At 33.8% G+C, this 21,657-nt stretch overlaps 1 protein-coding gene across 8 annotated transcripts in view; it reads right to left on the reverse strand.

Moving 5' to 3' along the window:
• LOC136039963 (protein kinase C, brain isozyme-like) overlaps positions 1-21,075 on the reverse strand; it is a 231,924-nt gene extending 210,849 nt beyond the window's left edge. For 3 of the 8 annotated variants that reach the window (XR_010620599.1, XM_065723994.1, XM_065723988.1), the window contains exons 1-2: positions 20,624-21,055; positions 2,302-2,333 (exon numbers count right to left, since the gene is read on the reverse strand). Coding sequence is in view for 7 of the 8 variants with exons in the window: in XM_065723994.1 (XP_065580066.1) it covers positions 2,302-2,333; positions 20,624-20,829 (238 nt within the window). In the remaining variant the exon portion in view is untranslated. Of the gene's footprint in view, positions 1-2,301; positions 2,334-20,623 lie in introns of all 8 variants that reach the window. The other 5 variants (XM_065723995.1, XM_065723992.1, XM_065723991.1 and 2 more) reach the window with 5 other exon arrangements.
• Positions 21,076-21,657: the final 582 nt, after the last annotated feature.

Raw genomic sequence — 21,657 nt, forward strand, 5'->3', positions numbered from 1 at the left:
TTTACCATCTAGCTGAGTTTATTACTCAAAAGTGTTTTTATTAATTTTGGTACTCAGCCAGCAAGTGACACACGAGATTTATCAACTAGCTGAGTTTGTTTTACTCAAAATTACTTTTATCAGATTATTTTAATCAATCACCAACTAGAACACTCAGCAATTATGAAGTATAAGTTTTATGTACTCAAAGTGCTTTCATTAATTTTTTGATACCCAGTCGGTAGCTTGAAGACTCAGAATTTCTCGACTAGCTGAGATTGTTGTACTCAAAAGTGCTTTTATTGAATTGTCTATGTTCAACCAACAGTTAAAACACACGATATTTATCATTTAGTTGAGTTTGTTGTACTCGAAACTTTTTTCATTGAATGTTTTAGTACCCAGCCAGCAATTGAAACAACTCGGAATGTATCAACTAGTTGAGGTTGTTGTACTCAAAAGTTTTTTGATTAAATTTCTTGGTACTCAGCAAGCAATTAAAACGCTCGCAACTTATCAATTAGCTGAGTTTGTTGTACTTTATTAAAGTATTGGTACTCAGAAAGCAAGTAAAACACACAGAATTTATCAATTAGTTGAGTGTGTAGTACTCAACAGTCCTTTCATAAATTTTTGGCTAACAAATCAGCAACTAAAACACAATAAATATACCAACTAGCTGAGTTTATTGTACTCAAAAGTGCTTTTCTTACATTTTTTTGTATCCAGTCGGCAACAAAAACAATCAGAATTCATCAACTAGCTGATTTTGTTGTGGTCAAAAGTGCATTTATTAAATTTCTGGTACTCAGCCTGCAACTAAAATACACAGTATGCATCAACTAGCTGAGTGTGTTGTGCTCAAAAGTGCTTTCATTAAATTCTTGATATTCAGTCAGCCACTAAAACACTCAGCTGTCAGCAACTGATAAACGAATTTATCAACTACCTGAGTTTATTGAACAAAAAAGTGCTTTTATTAAATTTTTGATACTCAGTCAGCAACTAATACACTCTAAACTTACCTATTACCTGAGTTAGCTATATGCAAAAGTGCTTTCATTTAATGGCTTTTCAGGGTATATTGCTTGATTCAAGCTTCTTTCCAGCACGTAATATCATACATTTCCTTAAAACAGGCCAGTTGCAAGACAAATCCTTGATGTAAGTCTATCATTTTTACTGATTTAACAACCTTTTGTCCTATGGTCTCCTTCAAAAAATTTTCAGTTGACGAAACCATTTGCTAATAGCCTGTCAAATTTACGTAAAAATCATGTAAAATTGTCTATGTCAACCTCATTACCAGCACACCATGTCCAATTCTAGTAGGAGCATGCTACAATGTCATTTTAACACATGAAAAAAGTGGAACAAATTTCTAAGTTTAAAAAATAAGTATGAATGTTACTATAAACATTATTCTTTTAATAGCAAAAATCACAACTAACATATCTTTATCATCTTCATTTAGTGTTTTGAAAACATCACAAGTGAATTTCTTTTCCTATAAATATATTTAATGTAATTTTAAGAAATATAAAAAAAGATGAAAAAACTTATAAGTCAATAAAAAATTTCCCCTAAAAAAAAGATGAAAAAACTTCATAGATAAATAACTAAAAAATTGTAAAGTTCAGAAAAAAAATAATTGTAAGTTGAAAAAAGGAGTAAGAGGGTAAAAAGTTGAGGGAGGGACATTGGGGGCCCTTGGAGGTGGGACATAGATGACCATAACTTCCCTCTAAAAAAAGGGTTGATATAAGTACTCATTCCCATGAATATGATGATACAAGCGGTTACGCTATGCTTATGTTAATATATGCTGTGAAATAAAGTTCAATACTATGTCATAAATTCTATTAGTCCCATTTGAAGTCAAATAAGATGGTTTACTTATGTACTTATTCCTCTGATTACGACCGATTCTACCATTTCATCTGAATTCATATAAACCAGTTTACTAAAGTGGTAACTCCTCTTATTCAGTGGAGGTTGAATACATGTTAATTATGTCCAGAAATGTATAATTAAAGTGGCCACTCCTCTTATTCAGCAAAGATTGAATATATGTCACTCATGTCCAGAAAGGTATATGTAAATGAGGTGCCGGCTGGATTATGCTAATGAGGTTTTTGGTATATGCAAATGAGGTTTACGGTATATTCTTTAGAGCCTCAGAGTGTAAGCTCTAGATCCATTTATGCACCACTAGTCTCGTGTATCTTGACCAAAATAGTGCCTAATGCTTGCTCATAAGCTCAGCCAATGTAACTAATGGCAAGGAACAAATAATATATATAAAAAAAAAAACAAACTTACTTTGACATTGATAGCCTTGCTTTCCAAATCCCCTAAAAAATAAAAAAAATTATCAGTCTTTTTACTAAGTTCATTTCAGAAAATATTCTTTATTCATTTTGAGGGTTATTCACCACTTTCTTGGGTTTTTAATATGGATCTTACTTCCTTCTTACAACCACCTTGGTACCTAAGTATCTGTCCCTGTAATCTGAGTTCTTCAGTAATTCGTAATTATGATAATACAGAAGTCTTAAAAATAACACGGATAACATATTCAAGTCACACATGGCTTAGTGATCTTGTTTGACTTATAAATGAGCAGTATATTGTTGTTGTTTTGTTTTTTTTTTTGTTTCTTTTTTGTCACGAATTAGGCCATTCTTACATGCTGTTTTTATTACTTTCTTAATCCAAACGTTGATCTTCCTTTTTTATAAAATAAAACAGATTGAATTAAAATTCACTTAAATAAATTAAATTAATAATGTAGATAAAGCTTTAGAAATCGTCCTTACTGTGGCCATGATTCTTACCCTTTCAAACTTCAGCAAAAAAATAATCCTAAATAAACCCCCTTTTAATTCTTTACTTTAACCCCCCCCCCCAAAAAAAAAGACAATCGGTACAATAATTTATTAGTCTTTGGCCGTTTTCCGTAAGGGATGGAACTGTGAAGTTTGAAGGGTATTCCTGAAATGAAAACAGTGCACCAATTGTTTGAAGATGAATCCCACAAATCAAAGAAATATAAATAGCAACAATAATTGAATTTTTCTGGAATAGAAGAAAAAAAGCTTTGACAACAGTGCAAACTCTGAAAAGATTTGATTTTAAATATTTTTTAATGTAAGAGAGGCTTGCTTGAATCTGCCACTATTCAGCACTTGGTTCCTATCCAGTAAGTAACTTTGGCGAGGCTCTGGGGGTTAAATCCATCGAATTTTACCGAACTTTATCCCTTTGCTGATTGGTTCGACTCACTCTTTCAGGGCAAGTCCGTTTTCTACCCTCAAAAAAAGCTTCGCAGAAATCGCAGATTCACTCGAAACTACAACTTTGAAAATTCGAATAATGACAGAGAAAGAGATGAATATATTTATTAACTTTCAGAACACATGGGGGCCTAAATCAGAAGAAGAAATAACAGAATTAATGCAATGCAACAAAACAGGTGGAAGAAAGACGAAAAAAAGAACAAAAATAAAGTCAAACATGAATTTAGAAGAAGAATTAGAAGCAGTCTCAACTAAAAATCTTAATCGAGTAGCCTGCTCTTTGAAACATTTACCAGTTTCATGGAAAATGGTGATCATTTTTGTGAATCAGCCTTATATCGAAGGGGACGGTTCCTTGAGTTCTTCCTGTGAGATTATTTTACCTTATTACGTACAGGCACTACAACTAGAATGCACCAGAATTTTAAGCACTTCCAAAAATTATGCAAAACTGTTCAAGGGAATTTAAAGAGATATTTCATAATCTTTCAAATTTTTCAGCAGGAAAAACCTAACTGAATTCGCTTCGTATAATCTCCATTTATTTGACAAAAACATAGCGTAAAATAAATAAAAAAATTCAAATACTTAATGCATGCCTGCAAACAGGGTGAAGTCTTCAAAAGTAAACATTTTCTTGGAAAAAGAAGCCAAAATGAAAACTCCCTTTCCGTTTGCAACATTTAAATACAGAAGGTAAATCAAATAGAATGGACATTTATAAGGGTGGGATTTTTGACAACTTAACGTTAGAAGTTCAGAAATAAACACTAAGCACCCAACACGGTGCAGTGTCTGGTGACTTGATTAGATACTCAATATTATAGGATGGAACCTGAAATTTCCTTTAAGTGATAGTTAATCCGCAGGGTTTTTTTTTTGTCAAGAATTATTTTACATCGAAGTCCATTCTGCACAGTAGGTCTAGGTTAGCTTGAGTAAGCATTGGCAGGCTAATTAGGCCAGTTGAAGTTCAGCTGGAAATTATACCAGTGACAGAGTTCTGCTTTCTTTTCCCTTCCTACATTTTAAACTAGCTGAATTTAATCTACATTTAAAGTAGCAAGTTATGGATAGCCTAAAAAATGAACAAAATGACCGAATTAGATGGCACAGCTGATTTTTCTTTTCGAAACTAGCGCCAGTTAAAACTTCCATAAGTTTCCCATACTCTGACACAAATTATAAAAAAAAAATTCCGAAAAAGAAGCTTTTTTGAAGAAAAGTAAAGAACCATACTAAACTAAATACGGGCAGAAACAGTCTTATCATAATTCAATTTCAAAATGACCAAAATTAGGTAACTATCTAAGAACAGGCCTACATGAGACCCAATACAAACAGAAATAAATATAAATGATCACAATAAATATAAAGATAATAAATATTGATATAGACTAAAGAAATGATCTAAGAACCAGTAAAAATTAAGTTGAACATGCAAGTTAGACTTAAACTGACAAAAAATTACTACAAATAGAAGTTTGGCTACTGCCCCTCCCCCTCCCCATACTGTTGAAGTCTAAAACTTTGTCCATTGTTTACATATAGTATTGGCCACAGGGAAGTAAATATAATTTTTTTGGAGTGGTATGGTGGTAATTTTCTAATGGGGGAGGAGGGTTTCCATGGGAGGATCTTTTCGTGGAAGGGGAATTTTTTGGGGGAAGGGAATTTTTAATGGAGGGTGGGCTAGATTTCCCGGCATTATTTGAAAACGTCAAAAATTAAATTAAAAAAACAAGTTTTTTCAACTGAAAGTAAGGAGCAATATGGAAAGTATTAGCCTACATATATGAGGGGTTGTCCCTCCTCAACACCTCGCTTTTTATGCCAAAGTATTTCTAGAACTTTATAAACAAGCTTTTTTTATAATTAAACCACCCTTGTGTTTCAGGAGTCATTCTTGAATAATCGGAAGAAAAAGTCAAACTTCAACGTAAAAAGCGAGGTAATGAGAAGGGGTCCAACACCCTCATATACATAATAATTTCGGTTCGTTTTAAGTTTTAATGTTGCTCCTTACCTTCAGGTGAAAAACATGTTTTTTGTTTAATTACCTTAAAGGGTCATTTTGAACTTGAACTACAAAATTAAGCAATCCTATCTGATAAGACTTTTTTTCAGAGAAAAATTGACAGAAATATCTTATCTCAATCAAATTTCTACAAATATTTGTCTTGCAAGAAAAATGTTTAGTAAATTAATCCCATTTCAAAATACAGATTCTTCATGCTCCCTAAACATAATAGATTTTTCAAAAATAACTAAGTTATGGCAGCGCAATAGCGCTGCCTAAGTAAAGTTCAATGTGAGAACCAAGTGTGGGAAGTGAGGTAGCATAGTAGCAATGCTACTTGCCAGTTTCCATGGCAAAGTGAAATTTGCCGGCAGATATTGTCAGAAAATAACGGTTTTTCCGCTGTACCTAAATTTTCGGGGATTTACCTAAAAATCTCTTGTGTTTCCCCGAAAGCAAATTGGTTTTCCAACAATTATTTTGCAACCAGGGTTGCCACTCCCTAATGATTTATCACTAGTGACTATTCAATTTTGGGGGCCATCACTTTCATTTTACTTGACATAATTTTTTAACTACTTTTCAAAATTTTGTCTATATTATTTCCTAACCATCAAAAACCAGACAGAGATCATTGAAACATAGACCTTGCTTCATATGTTAGTAAAAGCATAATGCTCATAAAGTTATATCGTTTTATCAAAGATTCTTTTATGAGTCCTGGTAAAGAATTTTATTTGAACACGTTTATGTTCAGTGTAATTCTGAACATCGAAGCAAAGAGGGTTATTTTGACATCTGAATCGTTAGTTTTAATTTCGTTTCCTTTTGCCATTAAAAAAAAACACGTTTTTTAACGGAAAGTAAGTAACAACATTAAAACGGACAGACATTATTCCGTATATGAAAGGGGCTTTCTCCTCTTCAGCGCCCGCTCAATCTGCTATAAGTTTTTTATTACTTTAAAAAGTAGAGTTGGGACAGAGAGTCAAACTTTAGAATAAAGACCGAAATGTTGAGGAGAGGACAGGCCCTTTCATATATGGAAGAATTTCTGTTTATTTTAAGTTTTACTGTCGGTCCTTACTTTCGGTTAAAACAAAAACTTTTATTTTGTAATTTCTAAACATTTTTCAACTAATGCAGGTTCGAATTTGGTTCACCGTAGTGAAAACGGAATTTGCATATTAATTTTGGCAGTTTCCCCCCGTGTAAAATGTCCTCTGGAAAGTTCACCTCCAGAAACTACCCTCCCAATGTGAGAATCTCTCCGTACAAAATAACCCCTCCCGCACCGAAAACACTACCGTCGAAAAAATTATGCGCACACTTCCCAATAACCAATAAAATAACATAATATTTTACGGAAAGATACTCTAGACAATTCCAATCCGGTAAATATTTCCCCCGGACAATTCCCCGTAGTATCTTCACATGTAAAATTGAGTCGGTAAAGAGAAAGTAAGACAAATAAAAGAATTTTGAATAGGAATCTTGGCCAATTCCCCGTGTGAAATTTCCCTTGGAAAGTTCACCGCCAGGGAACTTCCCTCCCCACGGAAAATTATCCCCGTAGAAAATCCCACCAGCAGAAAATTCTCCCCCTCCCCCTAAAAAGTCTGTATACATCCCATTAATAAATACTATACGTAAACAATAGGCAAATTTCTAGACTTACAAACCTTTCCCCAGGGGCTGGGGGCGGGGGTTATGTTATCCTCAACGACATTCAACTATGCTGAGCGAAATGGTTATCCCAGAATTTTGATCGGATGAATTTTAGGAAGGAAGGTGGGTGAGAGGGAGGCCAGTTGCCCTCCAATCTTTTTGATCACTTAAAAAGGGCACTAGAACTTTTAATTTTTGTTAAGATTAGCCCTTTGTCAATTTTCTAGGACTATTGTTTCGATGCAATCACCCCCCCCCCCCGGAAAACAATAAAATAAACACGCATCCGTGATCTTTCTTCTGGCAAAAAAAAAATCCATATTTTTGCAGAGTGAAGCTTGAGTCTTCTACATCAAGGTTCTCGGATACGCTGAATCTGATGATGTGATTTTCATTAACATTTCTCGACTTTTAGGGGGTGTCATTCTAAATGAAAAGCTATATTTTATGGGCAAGCAGGCAATCAAGCAGGGGGTTTCATGGTAAATTTTGAAATTTTTATAACTGAGATATGTTTTTTTTTTCTATATTATTGTTACCACCACTCTTGTTTAAACCCGTATACTTGTAAACTGAAACATCTGTGACGAAATCAAGAGCCAAAAAAGCTCACAGTAATGATATAATTTGGGCAATATATTTGAGTATCAGGTGGAGGGGGTAGAGCATAGTGTGGCAGCAGTCAAAATGTGTAACTACGATTATTCTGCATATTATGAAGTAAGAATTATTTTCTTAAAATGCTTCCTTCTCAACAGCCCCAATTCCAGACTTCCACCAAGTTGTGGGTCTAAGACAGATGATTTGATCTTCTTAATCTTCTTCGAATAAATTCAGAGCTTAAAATATCTCCTTGGAAGGTGTTTACACGCTCCTATCTCTACTCCTTCAGCACCTCCCTTTCTAAGGCTTAGGAAACTGCATAAAAATAAATCTATACCTGTTTTAATCTTGGGAGAAAATAATTTTCCCTGTAACTATAGTTTTAGTAGTTTTTTTTTCACTCTAGGTTTTGGATGTTGGATGCATAATAATTATACATAATAATTACTAAGAATAAAGATTAATAGGAAAACATTATGATTCATGTTGAATACACAATAACTGAATGCGTGAAGATTAAATAAATTCATCTTTTTGCCACGAATCCTCACCGTTTGAAATTGTCTTATATTTTGCTTCGTTTGACATGTAAAAATTAAGTACGTTCCTTTTTTCCTTGAGAATTTTATTTTTCATACAACCTTTTACTATCAAATGTATTCCCCTCTATCTCCACTCATCACTGTTATTCTGGTGCCTTCTCCCCTGTAATATTTTTTGTGGGCGCCCATACTTGATTGAGTGGTTCAACTGCACTTAAGAATCTTTCTATGACCTATGAAAACGGTTAAGTAGATGAATGAAATTTTACCCTGTATGAAGGCTAGTCCTAAGATAGAAACAATATAATTGAAAAAAAAAATGTGATAGAATTGAATTTCCCATTCAAAGCTCTTCCTACATATCATCTTCTTACCGTAAAAATTACACCACCACCCGTTTGCCATGAACATGAAGTTCATCTAATGAACTTCTTTCAATATAGCTAGACACTATATTCAAAGTCGGGTAATAGGTGATTTATAAAAAAAAAATGTATTTTTAGCCGAAAGTAAAAATTTGGTTATTAGTACCAGATTGTTTTCTTGTGAAATTTTACATTATTTTCGGACTTATTTCTCACAGACTGTTGATCTTTATTTCGTACTCTGATACCTAATATCTGTGTATGAAGAATGGTCAAACAGTTCGTGGTAATGTACTGTAAGTAAGGAGCAATTCGACTCAACAGTAACCAAAACTCTAAAAAAAAAGAGGGTACTTGTCGGCTATTGGAAACACCCGAGAAGTGAAGTTAGGTTAATCCTAATGAACTACAACAAACATGATGATAAAAGAATACTTTAGAAACAAAATTATGGGAACCTAACCAAGCTTAACGTAGAATACCCCCCCCCCAATGTGCAAATATATAGCCAAAAGTATACAAGTCCAATGTCTGTCGCTTGTTTTTATAGCTATGAAACCGATTTTCTGAGATGTAACCTAAGCGTAATTGTTGAATGTGTTTTGAATAACCGACAAGTACAAAAAAGAGTCCCTGCAAAACAATAAAGAGCTGTTTCCGTTTTAGATGTTCTTTTTTTTGCCTGGTGATGTCTCTCTACCGGAATACAGCCAAACGTCGGAAAAAATGCACTAAATAACTTCTGTAAATTTAATTTAAAAAAGCAACTCGATTGGCTACTTTTGATAAAGGTCAGGTCAAATTTGAAAATAGGTATTGTGTCATTGTATCTTAATATCTGAAAAAGAAGGGGGAGGGGGTAAAATTTACCAAAATTTCTGTTTGAGATACTTCGTAAGTGAAAGCTTCACCAGTAGGATTTGAAAAGTAATATAAAATATAGAGCCGAAGCTCTCATGCTTCTGCTTTATAAAACTTGTGCAAACTAAAAGGACATTGAGTTTCAATGACACTATGTGAAAATTTTCTTTTAAGCCGTTGTTATGCTTCGTTCTTCGAACAGGTTTTTACTTATTAGGCTTCTCTTCAACTGAAAGTGAACTTTAGCCCAAATCTTGGACAAATAGCCCAATTCTCTCAAAACTATTCATTCGTCAGATAGGAAGAATCTAAAAAGGGGTGGTAGCTATCAAGGTGAACAAACAGTTCAAGCAGGTAATGGCAAAGCTGGAATGTGGTGGTAGCTTAAAACTGCCACACTACAATGTAGCAGCACGTCTCTGTTTCTTCTGGAAATAAGATTGGGCCAAAACTAATAAAACAGCTTAAGAATCCAGGTGACTGCTAGGCTGTCGATCAATATTGTTCTCCCAGAAAATCAAGTGGTACTTTTTGTACTTATAGTGATCAATTAGTGTCAAGCATGCAGTTGGATATGCATTATTTTCACGCGAAACATAAAACTGGTGTGCAACTCCTCTCATAAAGTAACAACAGTAAGCTAAATACGGTATATTTCAAACTTTGAACACAATGCTCCACTATCAGTACTAGATTAACTACGATATAGTGCTTTTTATAAAATGGTACATTTAAAACTATAGAGTATGATATTTATGGCTAGTATATTACTTGCCAATGAATTAGTTTACAATTTTACTGGTAATTCAGAAAACTATTGATATTTCTAACAGCAAGCTATACTAAGTTACATTTGCTACTGTTCTGCAAAATTTACATGTAAAAGGTCAAAGCAAATATGTCAAAACACACATTGTGCTGCTAAAATGTCAGCAGCTTTTGGAATTTTGACGAGTTCTGCTACTGGCAGCTTTGGAGCTTTTTTGCATACCTGGTGGGAACAATGAATTATATATATTTTTTTCATACCAGGGTACTTCGTATAGGAGTTGTCGTAGGAACTTAGAAATGGGCTCATTCAATAGGAAATTGAAAGGGCTAGAGCCCTTTTTAATAGTCAAATGCAATTGGAGTGCAACCCCCCCACGCCCATCATTTCCCCAAACACATCAAATTATTAAATTTTGGGATAGCTACTCTGTTCAGCGTAGTTTAAAGGTCTAACAATTGCATCTTTGAAGATGACAACACCCCAACAGCCCTCAGAGCAAGGGCTATAAGTTATACTAGTTGCTCATTATTAATATATAAGGTATTTTGGAAGGGTCGCATAAACTTCGGAGAGGGCTTATTGGATTGGAAATCAGAAGTTCTAGTGCCTTTTTAAGAGTCAAAAGTGAATGAGCCCCCCTCCCTCCACGTCCTTTTTTCCCCAAACACATCCGGTAGAAACTTCGAGAAAACCATTTTGTTCAAAATAGTCTAAAAACAGATAAAACGGCCTTCGGGATTGAACTAACTCCTGGACCTTGTGTTTCAAGGGTTATAAGTTATGCCCCGGATGCATATGAGGTTTTATGGAAGAAGTGATCGTGTGAATTTTAGAGGAGGCTTACTGAATGGTAAGCCTCCTGAGGAAAATGGAAAGCTCTAGTTGCCTTTTTAAGAGTCAAAGGTGATGGCGGGCAACAACACCCCCCAACGACACCCTCTTTTCCCTAAACGCATATGATCGAAACTGTGAGTTAGTCATTTTATTTAAAATAGCCTAAAGAACATATAACAGAGCGTCCAGGGTTGATACAACCTGCCAGAGCCCTGGGGGCAGGATTGCAAGTTATACCCTGGGGGCATATAAGGCTTTTATGGGATGGGTGGTCGTATAAGCTTGGGATGCGGCTCATTTGATTGGAAATTAGAAGCTATAGTGCCATTTTTCAGAGTCAAAAGTGATTTGGGGGCAAAAGTTCCCTCCCCACATCCATCATTTTTCAAAACACATTCAATTAAAATCTTCTGATAGCTTTATTCAGCATTATTGAAAGGCCCAGTAGTTATGTATTTGGGGGTATCAACCCCTGCCCCGTAGTTATGGCTTTGGAGGTATCAACCCCCGCCCCACTTATCCCTCGGGGGAAGGTCTATAAGTTCGGCAATCCGTTAATTGTTTATATATGTGTTATTGAGAAAGACGGCCATGTTTGGTCTTTAATTTCTGAAAAGATGAAGGGCATTCAGGTGAGCCTTTCAGAGAATATTGCGAGGAGTGATGGACTAAATCAAAACACGTTACATACATACGAATTGTCAAAAGGGCGTAACTCAAGAATGACTGAGTATATAACTTTGGAACATCCAAGAAATTATAAGAAAGATGATCAATCGACCAAGAAGGCAATATTTGCACGCTACTACAGCTACAACTAACACTACTACAACTGCTACCACTAAAACTAATGCTTCTGTAGGAGTGCTACCAAGGCTAAAGACATTGAAATGAATATCGGCTGAAACTTCTGGGGCATAGTAAATGTGATGTTAAACTGACCAGAAGGCCATATGTATCTGATACTACTGATATTAATACTGCTGCAACTACTGTTACTAGTATTACTAATACAACACTATTACTGGTACAACTGTTCCTGTTACTATCACTATTACTATGTTGCTATATAATTATAAATCTCTAAATTCTTCCATCCCCAAAAAACTCTGAAGTCATCAACTCAACATTTCATTTTTTTTTTAATATACTTTTAAAAGCTCTACGAAGATTCAGATTCCTGTTGTTTAAATTTCCGTGGTAGACATTGTTCCAGAAACAATTTGATAGCAATCCCAAAATAACAAAATCATCAAAGCCCTATCAGCCAAGGCACAAACAATTTACCTTAGGGTTTGCCTAAAAAAGACTTGCTCAATACAATACAATTTTGAAAATTACCAATATTGATGTTGTGTTAATTAACCAGAGTTCCAGTAATCTTCAACCCCACCTATAACTCGTTTATTTTACAACTTTTGTATATCTAACTGATTGAGAAATATCAGGTAATAGATGCTGAATACCTATAAATGAAACTGGATAATGTTCCATATAAGCATTTAAACAGAACATCATCAAAAAATAATAAGAGCCAAAGAACAAAATAGAGGCCCCAATTTGCCTCTAAAGTCGATCCCGAGTAGCCTCCATATCACAGTTATTCTTAGGAATTCCCTCAACAATGGCAGTATTTGTACAAAGGCAAGTCCGATGGAGGTGGTGGTCCCATCAATGCAACGGAACAGAGATCTACAAAGTCCATACTTTTAAAGCATTTAGACATGGATACCATTGAAACAAAACATCTTCAAAACCTTAAATCCTCTTTCTTGAAAATTGTATCTGTGCACCTTAGGTGGGAGCAATTCCGCTGTTAAGGATTAGCTCTGGGTCTTTGCCCTACCATAGGCTGATTCCCTACTATAGCAATTGTAATCGTTACCAAATTGAAATTGTAACAAATATCAAACTTAGAAAAAGTAACAGTGAACCAAATCGATACAAGAATTCATTGGATTACTAATGGTGTAGTGAATGTTAACCTGGTATTGTTAAATTTATTCAAGCTAAAATTATGTCCAATTCCATTTTTCTTTGCAGCTCCATTAATACTATATTAATAGGAAGGTATATATGCATAAATGTATATCTCCCCAGCGATCAGAAACGTCTACCTTCACTTACTAAGTTTTCTAATGTCTACTCATCCCTTAAAACTCTGTTAGCTAGTGATAGGAGACTTCAATTGTGATGTTCGTAGCTTCTCTACTCGTACCAGCTTAGTTTTAGATTCGTTACCAATTGGTTACCGTATAGCACCCATAGTCATAATAATGGTAATGTGACCAATATTGACCATTGTATCTCCTCTGTTGATGTTCCCTTTTCTGTCGTTCATTTTGACAAAGACCAATTTGATTTTGACAACCTTCCCCTCTCCCGTACTGTGACGTGACATTAACCGCTGATCCATCTAATAACCCTTATGTTACTACTTATAAAAAACGGTGTATGACACAAGGGTGGAGTAAAGCCAATTGGCCTTCATATACTTCTACCCTAACAGCTCTGTTCTCCTGCGTCAAGATCCCTTTTAATCTTCTGTGCATGAGTGTTTTTCCGCCACAAGCCAGAGTGCAACTGAATGTTCATTAGCTTTCCTTAGTTAAAGTGCATGAAACAAGCCAAAAATGTGTCTGCCCCCCTTGTCTGGATTAAACTCAAAACTCGAAGTCCAATTTGGAAAGAGGACTCAGGTTTTAAAGCCGTCAAAAATCATGCTAAACTCTGGCTTCGCAGCTAGATTGCGTGTGGGCGGCCCTTACGACGCCAAGTGCTTGATATAAAAAGTAAGACAAAAGCACAGTTTAAATGGTATCTTTGTTTGGTTCAATATAATGGTGCCGAGCTCCCTAAAAGTGCAGTACAATGGAAAGAAGTCATTAATGCATGATTCATTAGGGACCAGTGATGTTATCCCAGACTCGTATTGGCTTAAGCATTATAAAAAATTTTTGTAAGATTCAGTATAGGCTAGTGTTCATTATCATTTTCAGTGCTTGGTTTCTAAATTTCTGCACATAAAGTTTTGCAACGTCATGTTATTCCTGTATCAACTATATTTATTGTTAATTGTGTGCTTAAATTAAGTCTATATCCAGCGATCTTGATGGGATTAGCGCTCATCATTTACGTCGTGATTGTCTGGCACTAGTCACATGGGTCCAGTTACTTTTTCATTTCTGTTTATGTTTGTCAACGGTGCCTGATTCTTTCCTTTGCGGAACGGTAACTTCTATTCTTAAGCGTGGAAGAGACCATTTAATTGCAGTTCACATAGGCTCATCCCTGTTGTTTGCAATATTAGTAAGATTTTGAATATGTTCTGCTCCCATATATTATTGAACGAAATGCAAAAGACACAAACCAATTTGGCTTTCAACCTCATATTGGGTGCCAACATGCACACAAGGTTTCAGCTTCAATTCTTTATGATGCCCAGTCTGAAGGTCATGAATTACATATATACGCTTTGGATTTGTCCAAAGCTTTCAGTAGCATTTGCCATGCATAAGCGTGGCACTCTTTTTCAGAGTTTAGAGTGAACCCTTTTGTCATACATCTGCTTAAATTTTGCTATAGTAATTCATTTCTTTGTTTAAAATATAGTACAATGTACTATGGTAATATACCAGTTCAATCTGGAGTACGACAGGGTGGAGTGCTATTACCTTATCTATTTAATGCTTGTATTCAGAATGTGCATATTGTAGATATTGCAAATTTTTACTGTACCTTCCCATTTCATTTCGTAATACACATATTATTGAGAATTATGGTGCTACCAATATTATCCAATCGTTAGAATTACTTAGTACTAATTTAAAAAGACATGCCTTTGTGTCCCTAGGCCCAAACCATAATACTTGTTTGCCAAACCAAACACTTGTTTGTAAAATTCACCTCTAAAACCAAAATAAAGAGAACATCCATTCGCAAAAATAACCAACTTCATAATGACTTCATCTCAAAACTAGCCATGGTCACATCTTGTATCAAATCAAAGTGCTTTTGTAATTTCATCCTTAATATACCTTTGCACTTTTTCACATTATAATTCGAATACATAGAAACCACATCATAACTACAAAGAATTAAATTCTCCTCCGATGTAAAATTTTTCAACTTATTAGTAAGATCACCGGAATTTTTCAAATATGATTTTTGTGTTCCTAAGAGTGGACACAATGCCACCAACAACCGCTTCCCTAATTTTGTCACAGGTGACGAGAAAGTTGATACAATGGGACTGAGGGGGACTCCCGTCTTATGAATTTTGGTAGACCATAAATCTTGGATGCAGAACAACCTCTTGGATAAAATTTATTATAAAACTGTGGGGTAATGTGCAAATTATTTTAGAGTGACTCGAATTCTTTTCTTATCGACTTTACATATTTATCCGTAGGATCGAAATCCAGCTTTTTGTAAGTAGTGGTATCAGAAATAATTGTATTCATTTTATAATCGTCAGGGTCCATAACTACAAGTGTTGCCTTTGTCTGCCTTAGTGATAGTAAGGACATTATCCTTTTTCAAATGAGAAAGTATTTTAATGTCATTTTTTGTGATATCATTTTCAATTTTTCTCATGTTAAAAGTGTTCAGTTTCCTTACTATTTCGGCTCTAAGCTCCTCAGGAGCCTCGACTTTATCATTAGAAGCCATAATTCCTGTCTCTACCTAAGAAATTATTTCGGAATGAGAAATTGGTGTTGGAAAACAGAATCTAAAACCCTTTGACAAAACTACCTCTTGTTGGCCACTAAGAGGTTTAGATGACAAATTCTTAGTGGCAGGACCCAGACAAAAACGAAGATAAAAAAATATCCAAATCCTAGAACTTCTCAAACAAAAGTCTACTGAATTTGTCAACCAAACAAACCATTGAAAATGGAAATCATATTGAAAAGATCTAACGGTCATTTCCTTAATTCTCCAAAAATGTCAGATGGAAGGTTATTTCTCAAAAAGTTTTCGACAAAATTTAAGTCTTTGTACAAATTAAAACGTCTGTGTCTTTGCTCAGAAGTCATGTGATTTAAAGCCATGAGGCTTAATTTGTTTTTAAATTTTGATTAATTTTCAGCACCAATATGGGTATTGATTCTAAAAGATTTAGGAATCACTGATTCCTTCTTGCAATTTTTTAGGAAAATTTGCTGAATTAACAAATTTGCATGTTTTTTAACCAAAGAAAAATAAAAATTGACAGAAGCGGCTAATTGCTGTCTGTAAGATTGACAAATGAAAGTTCTTAAGCAGAACTGGCCATATATGACAACAAACAACAAAGAGAGATAAAAATCAACAAAAAAGAAACCTCAAACGAGACTGCAGCCAGTAGAGAGACAAGAGATGAAAGACAAAATAACACGGATATTTCGCCTGTATACAAACTAGGCGTCCTCAGCACAAGATAAAAAGAAAAAAAGACAATAAACTAAAAACGAGTAAAACCACCACTAATAATAATAAATACAATTGTTGCTACTGATCCACATAGGGAAAAGAAGCTATTAGAGTTACTTCAATGAGGACATCAAAGCAACTGAGGAAAAATTCTGAAAATTGAAAATAAGTTAACTATTCTGTTGCAAAATAATCCTCATGTTAGCTAATATTGAAGCAACTCGTTTTGGTCCAGTATGTAATCTTATCTGCTGGTGAGTATGTAAAATTTTAATTCCATTATTCTCTATTGGTTCTTTTTTCAAAAAACAATCATAAATTGGATCAATATTTAAATTCCTCATGTCTCTATCTATTGAGACATATATTTTTTAATTTGTATAGCCTCCCTTGCCCATTGAGAAAAACCCCCTATCATTAGATATAGCTTTGGCCTCATTAAATTGTATAAAATGTTCATGATGAAAGAATGTAAAAAAAATGATGTTCATGATGAAAGAATGTTTCTGAAACAAAAGTTTCAGAAGGCTTTCTTGATTGTAGGTTGTTTTTTTCCATTGAGTTGTGATGCCCAATAAATTGTTGGTGAGTTCTACCAATATAAAACTTTCCACGAGAACAAGGAATTTTATACACCCCACTAACTAAATCTCCCTGGGTTAAATCCTTCCCAGATTTAAGGAAACTACCTAATGGTCTCATTGATCAGAGTATCAATGTTATATTTATGCATAATTCGTTTAAGCATCTCCCCAAAAATAGGTACATAAGGCAAAGAAATGAATTTTGTTGGCATATTTAATTCTGTACACTGTGAAACTCCTATAACCCTATTGTTATGTTTATTGTGTCTATTATTTATTATTTTACCAATGAATTTAATTGGGTAACTATTACAAAATAAAATATCCCTTAAATACAACAATTCAGAATCTAAAAACTCCTGGGAAGAAATTCTGAAAGCTTTCTATATATTAAGAATAGTAAATGGAAATCACTTTTAATCAACAGGATATCAAGAAAAGGTAGTTTGTCCATTTTCTTCAAACTCCACTGTAAATTTTACCTTTTTACCAAAACTATTTGAATGTTTATGGAAAATGTCTAAGGACTCAAAACCGTGTTTCCAATTTCAAACCACACTGTTCATGAACCTTACCCAGAATCAGGGGGAGATCCTAAAACGGTGTATAGCAGAGGATTCTATAGAGTCCATGAAGAGATTTGCCAACAAAGGAGAGAGAGATGCTGCCATAGCCAAAACCAAACACCTGTTTGTAAAATTCACCTCTAAAACCAAAATAAAGAGAATATTCATTTGCAACAATAACCAACTTCATAATGACTTCAATCTCCATACTAGCCATGGCAACATCTTGTATCAAACCAAAGTGCTTTTGTAATTTAATCCTCAATATACCTTTGCACTTTTTCACATTACAATTCAAATGCATGGAAACCATATCAAAACTACAGATAATTGAATTCTCATCCAATGCGAAGTTTTTCAACTTATTAGTAAGATTAGTGGAACTTTTAAAATATGATTTTTGTGTTCTTAAGAGTAGACACAATGCCGCCAACAACCACTTTCCTAATTTTGCCACAGGTGATGGGAAAGTTGATACAATGGGACTGAGGGGGACTCCTGTCTTATGAAAATGGTAGACCATAAATCTTGGGTGCAGAATAACCTTTTGGACAAAATTTATTAGAAAACTGTGGAGTAATGTGTAAATTATTCTTCAGTGACTCTAATTCCTTTCTTACTGATTTTACATATTTATCCATAGGATTGAAATCCAGTTTTTTATAAATGATTATAATAATATCCAGTATTATAAATAATTGTATTCATTTTATGATCATAATCATCAGTGTCCATAATTACAATAGTGTTGCCTTTGTCTGCCCTAGTGATAGTAAGGACCTTGTCCTTTTTCAAATCAGAAAGTATTTTAATGTCATTTTTTGTTATATATCATTTTCAGTTTTTCTCATGCTAAAAGTCTTATGTTTCCCTTACAATTTCAGCTCTAAGCTATTGAGGAGACTCAACTTTATCAATAAAAGCCATAATTCCTGACTCTACCTTAGAAATTATTTTTGAATAAGAAATTGGCACTGATAGGTATTTGAACTTTCATTTGTACCACCCTATTTCAGTGAAACAAGGGGTTGTGATTGCACTGGTAGATAGAGCTTTCAGAATTTGTTCCCAGGTGTTTTTAGATTCTGAATTGTTGTATTTAAGGGATATTTTATTTTGTAATAGTTACCCAATCAAATTCATTGATAAAATAATAAAAAATAGGCACATTAAACATAACAATAGAGTTATAGGAGTTTCACACTGTACAGGATTAAATATGCTGAAAAGTTAAATTTCTTTGCATTATGTACCTATTTAGGGGGAGATGCTTAAACAGACTTTATGTAAACATAACATTCATACTTGTTTCCAATCAGTGAGACCATTAGGTAGTTTTCTTTATTCTGGGAAGGATTTAACCCAGGGAGATTTAGTTAGTGGGGTGTATGAAATTCCTTGTTCTTGTGGAAAGTTTTATATTGGTAGAACTCATCAACAATTCGTTGAAAGATTTATTGAGCATTGCAACTCAATAGAAAAAAAACGTACAATTAAGAAAGCCTCCTGAAACTTTTGCTTTGGCTCTGGCTGAATATAAATCCTTTCATCCTGAACATTTTATACAATTTGATGAGGCTACAGCTATTTCTAATAGCTGTAATCTATTTTCTAATAGCTGCTATTTCTAATATGTGTCATAGGGGTTTTTCTCAATGGGCAAGGGATGCTACAGAAATTAAAAAACATGAGTTTGCTAATTCTTCAATAAATAGAGACACAAGGAATTTAAATTACTTACCCAATTTATGATTGTCTTTTGAAAAAAAGAACCAATAGTGAACAATGGGATTAAAATTTTACATAATCACCAGCAGATAAGATTACCTACTGGACCAAAAAAAAATTTGCTTCAATATTAGCTAACAAGAGGATTATTTTGCAACAGAATAGTTAACTTAGTTTCAATATTTTTCCTCAGTTGCTTTGATGTTCTCATTGAAGTAACTCTAAGTTTCTCTTCCCTATATGAATCAGTAGCAACAAGTGTATTTATTATTATTGGTGGTTGTTTCATTTGTTTTTAGTTTAGTGTTTTTTTATTTTTATCTTGTGCTGAGGATGCCTAGTTTAGATACAGGCAAAATATCTAAATTGTCTTAGTCTTTCATCTCTTTTCTCTCAACTGGCTGTAGTCTTTTTTAAGTTTTTTTTTTGTGTTGAGTCTTATCTCTCTTTGTTGTTTGTTGTCATGTCTGGCCAGTTTGGCTTAAGAACTTTCATAGTTCTACTGCCAAAAAGTAAGATCCAAGGAGTTACTCTAAGAATAAAAAATTAAAATTTGAATTACTATTCCTTAACCATATTTGGAAACACCACAAAAACACATATCAACAGGAGTCTTTACCTTTTACCAAGCCAAGTAGTACAAGAAAAAAAAATACATTTACTATGTAGTTAAAAAAAATCAGTAAATTTTTAGTGACTGGTCACTTCTGAATGAATATGCTAAACAAATAAAGGTAGTAGGCTACTATTAGATTCCTTATTTTATGTCCTTTCTAATATCATTAGAACTTTCCTAAAAATTCAATTCAAACCCCTTGAAGGTCTAAGATATAGCCAAGGAATCATAAAAAAGTAAAAAAACACTAGAACAATGAAATTCTTACATTATAAGATGGAGAATGTTCTTAATAATCACATTATTATGCTTCCTTCAATTATTATATGCTTTCTAAAATCATTTGAAATAATGTTTTATTAGCACTGCATAAGTGAGACTATAGAAAAGTCAAAATGGAGCCATTCTGCAATAAGCATCAGGCAAGGCAAGTTTTCATCTAGTTGAGACTTTGAAACCCCATTTGAACAAGGAGCCTATGCTACAATGTAGCCTAGGCTAAGAGTAGATTCAGTTAATAGCAAAGATATAATATTAGGTCAACATCTTGAATAAGTAAAGGTAATTTGGTTGTAATGTCAGAAAAAAAAAACAAAATACTTTAAAAATGTATAAAATCAGGAATCTAATAATATGCCTATATTTTTTTTTTTTTTTTTTTTTTTTAGCCAAGCATCTTTCTGTGAGAAATTGCCAACCTCTAGAGATTTGCCCAAAAATCTATTTGACTTTTAGAGCTCATTGAACTTATAAATGAGAAAGTCAACTCACCAAATAAAATCTTTGCAGTGACTGCAAAATGTAGGTTGCTTAAAGAACCTTGGTATAAACTTATGATCTTTGACAGTGAATACATTTTTCTTTTTTAATGCACCTTTTCTTCCTCTCAACTTCAATCCAAATTGTGTATTAGTATCTCCAGTTCCTGGCCCATCATCCAATTCTATTTCTCGGGCATTTTTCTCCTCTTCTACCATTTTGGCCTGTAGCTTAGCCTACACTACACACAAATATGACTGCAACTATATAGTGTCCAATTGGAAAACCGTTAAAAAACAAGCCTTAATTTATTCAATTCTCGTCCTATATCACTTTCCAATGCAGTCATTAGCAGTAGACTACTAAAAGTGTCTTAAAATCTTCACAATGTTTATATTGCTTTAAGTAGCCTGCGCAAATAGACACCGTTGACAATGCGAAATATATCTGGCCAATAAACGATATGTCAGCCAGATTTCAAATTACTTCAGCTGAAACACTTTGGTTAGTAAGCGCACTTTAATGTGTGTAAAAGAAAGAACAACAACTAGTGAAAAGCAAAGGTATATTAGTATTCTTAAGTAGCTTTTGGAATTTGAAATGTGCTCTGTAATAGAATTTTGTTAAAGGGATATTCAAAAAAAATCTTTTTAGAAACGGACAGGGCAACTTTTATGATATTTTATTTGGGCTTGTTTTTTTGTTTTTTTTTTTGAGGAATTCAATGGCAAATTGGTGCTACACATGGAAAACTATCTAATTATATCTATTATAACCATTGTTGATCAAAGCGTCTTGAATTAATGACTAACGTGGAGTAAACAATGACTGAGGTTCCTTTAAAAAACATTACATTCTATCAAGTAACAACGGCCATAAGTGCATCTCCTCAAGTAATAACTTGTCAGTTAGAAAAAGAGGAATACATATCATACGGAACTTTCAAATAAATTATAAGCATAATGGAATTCTAATTCTTAATAAATAAAAATAATTATTTTGACTTAATTTTATACCTTTTCTATTAGGTTAAGAAGCAAATACTT

Source organism: Artemia franciscana, chromosome 20 (assembly GCF_032884065.1).
Source record: "Artemia franciscana chromosome 20, ASM3288406v1, whole genome shotgun sequence".
Taxonomy (NCBI): domain Eukaryota; kingdom Metazoa; phylum Arthropoda; class Branchiopoda; order Anostraca; family Artemiidae; genus Artemia; species Artemia franciscana.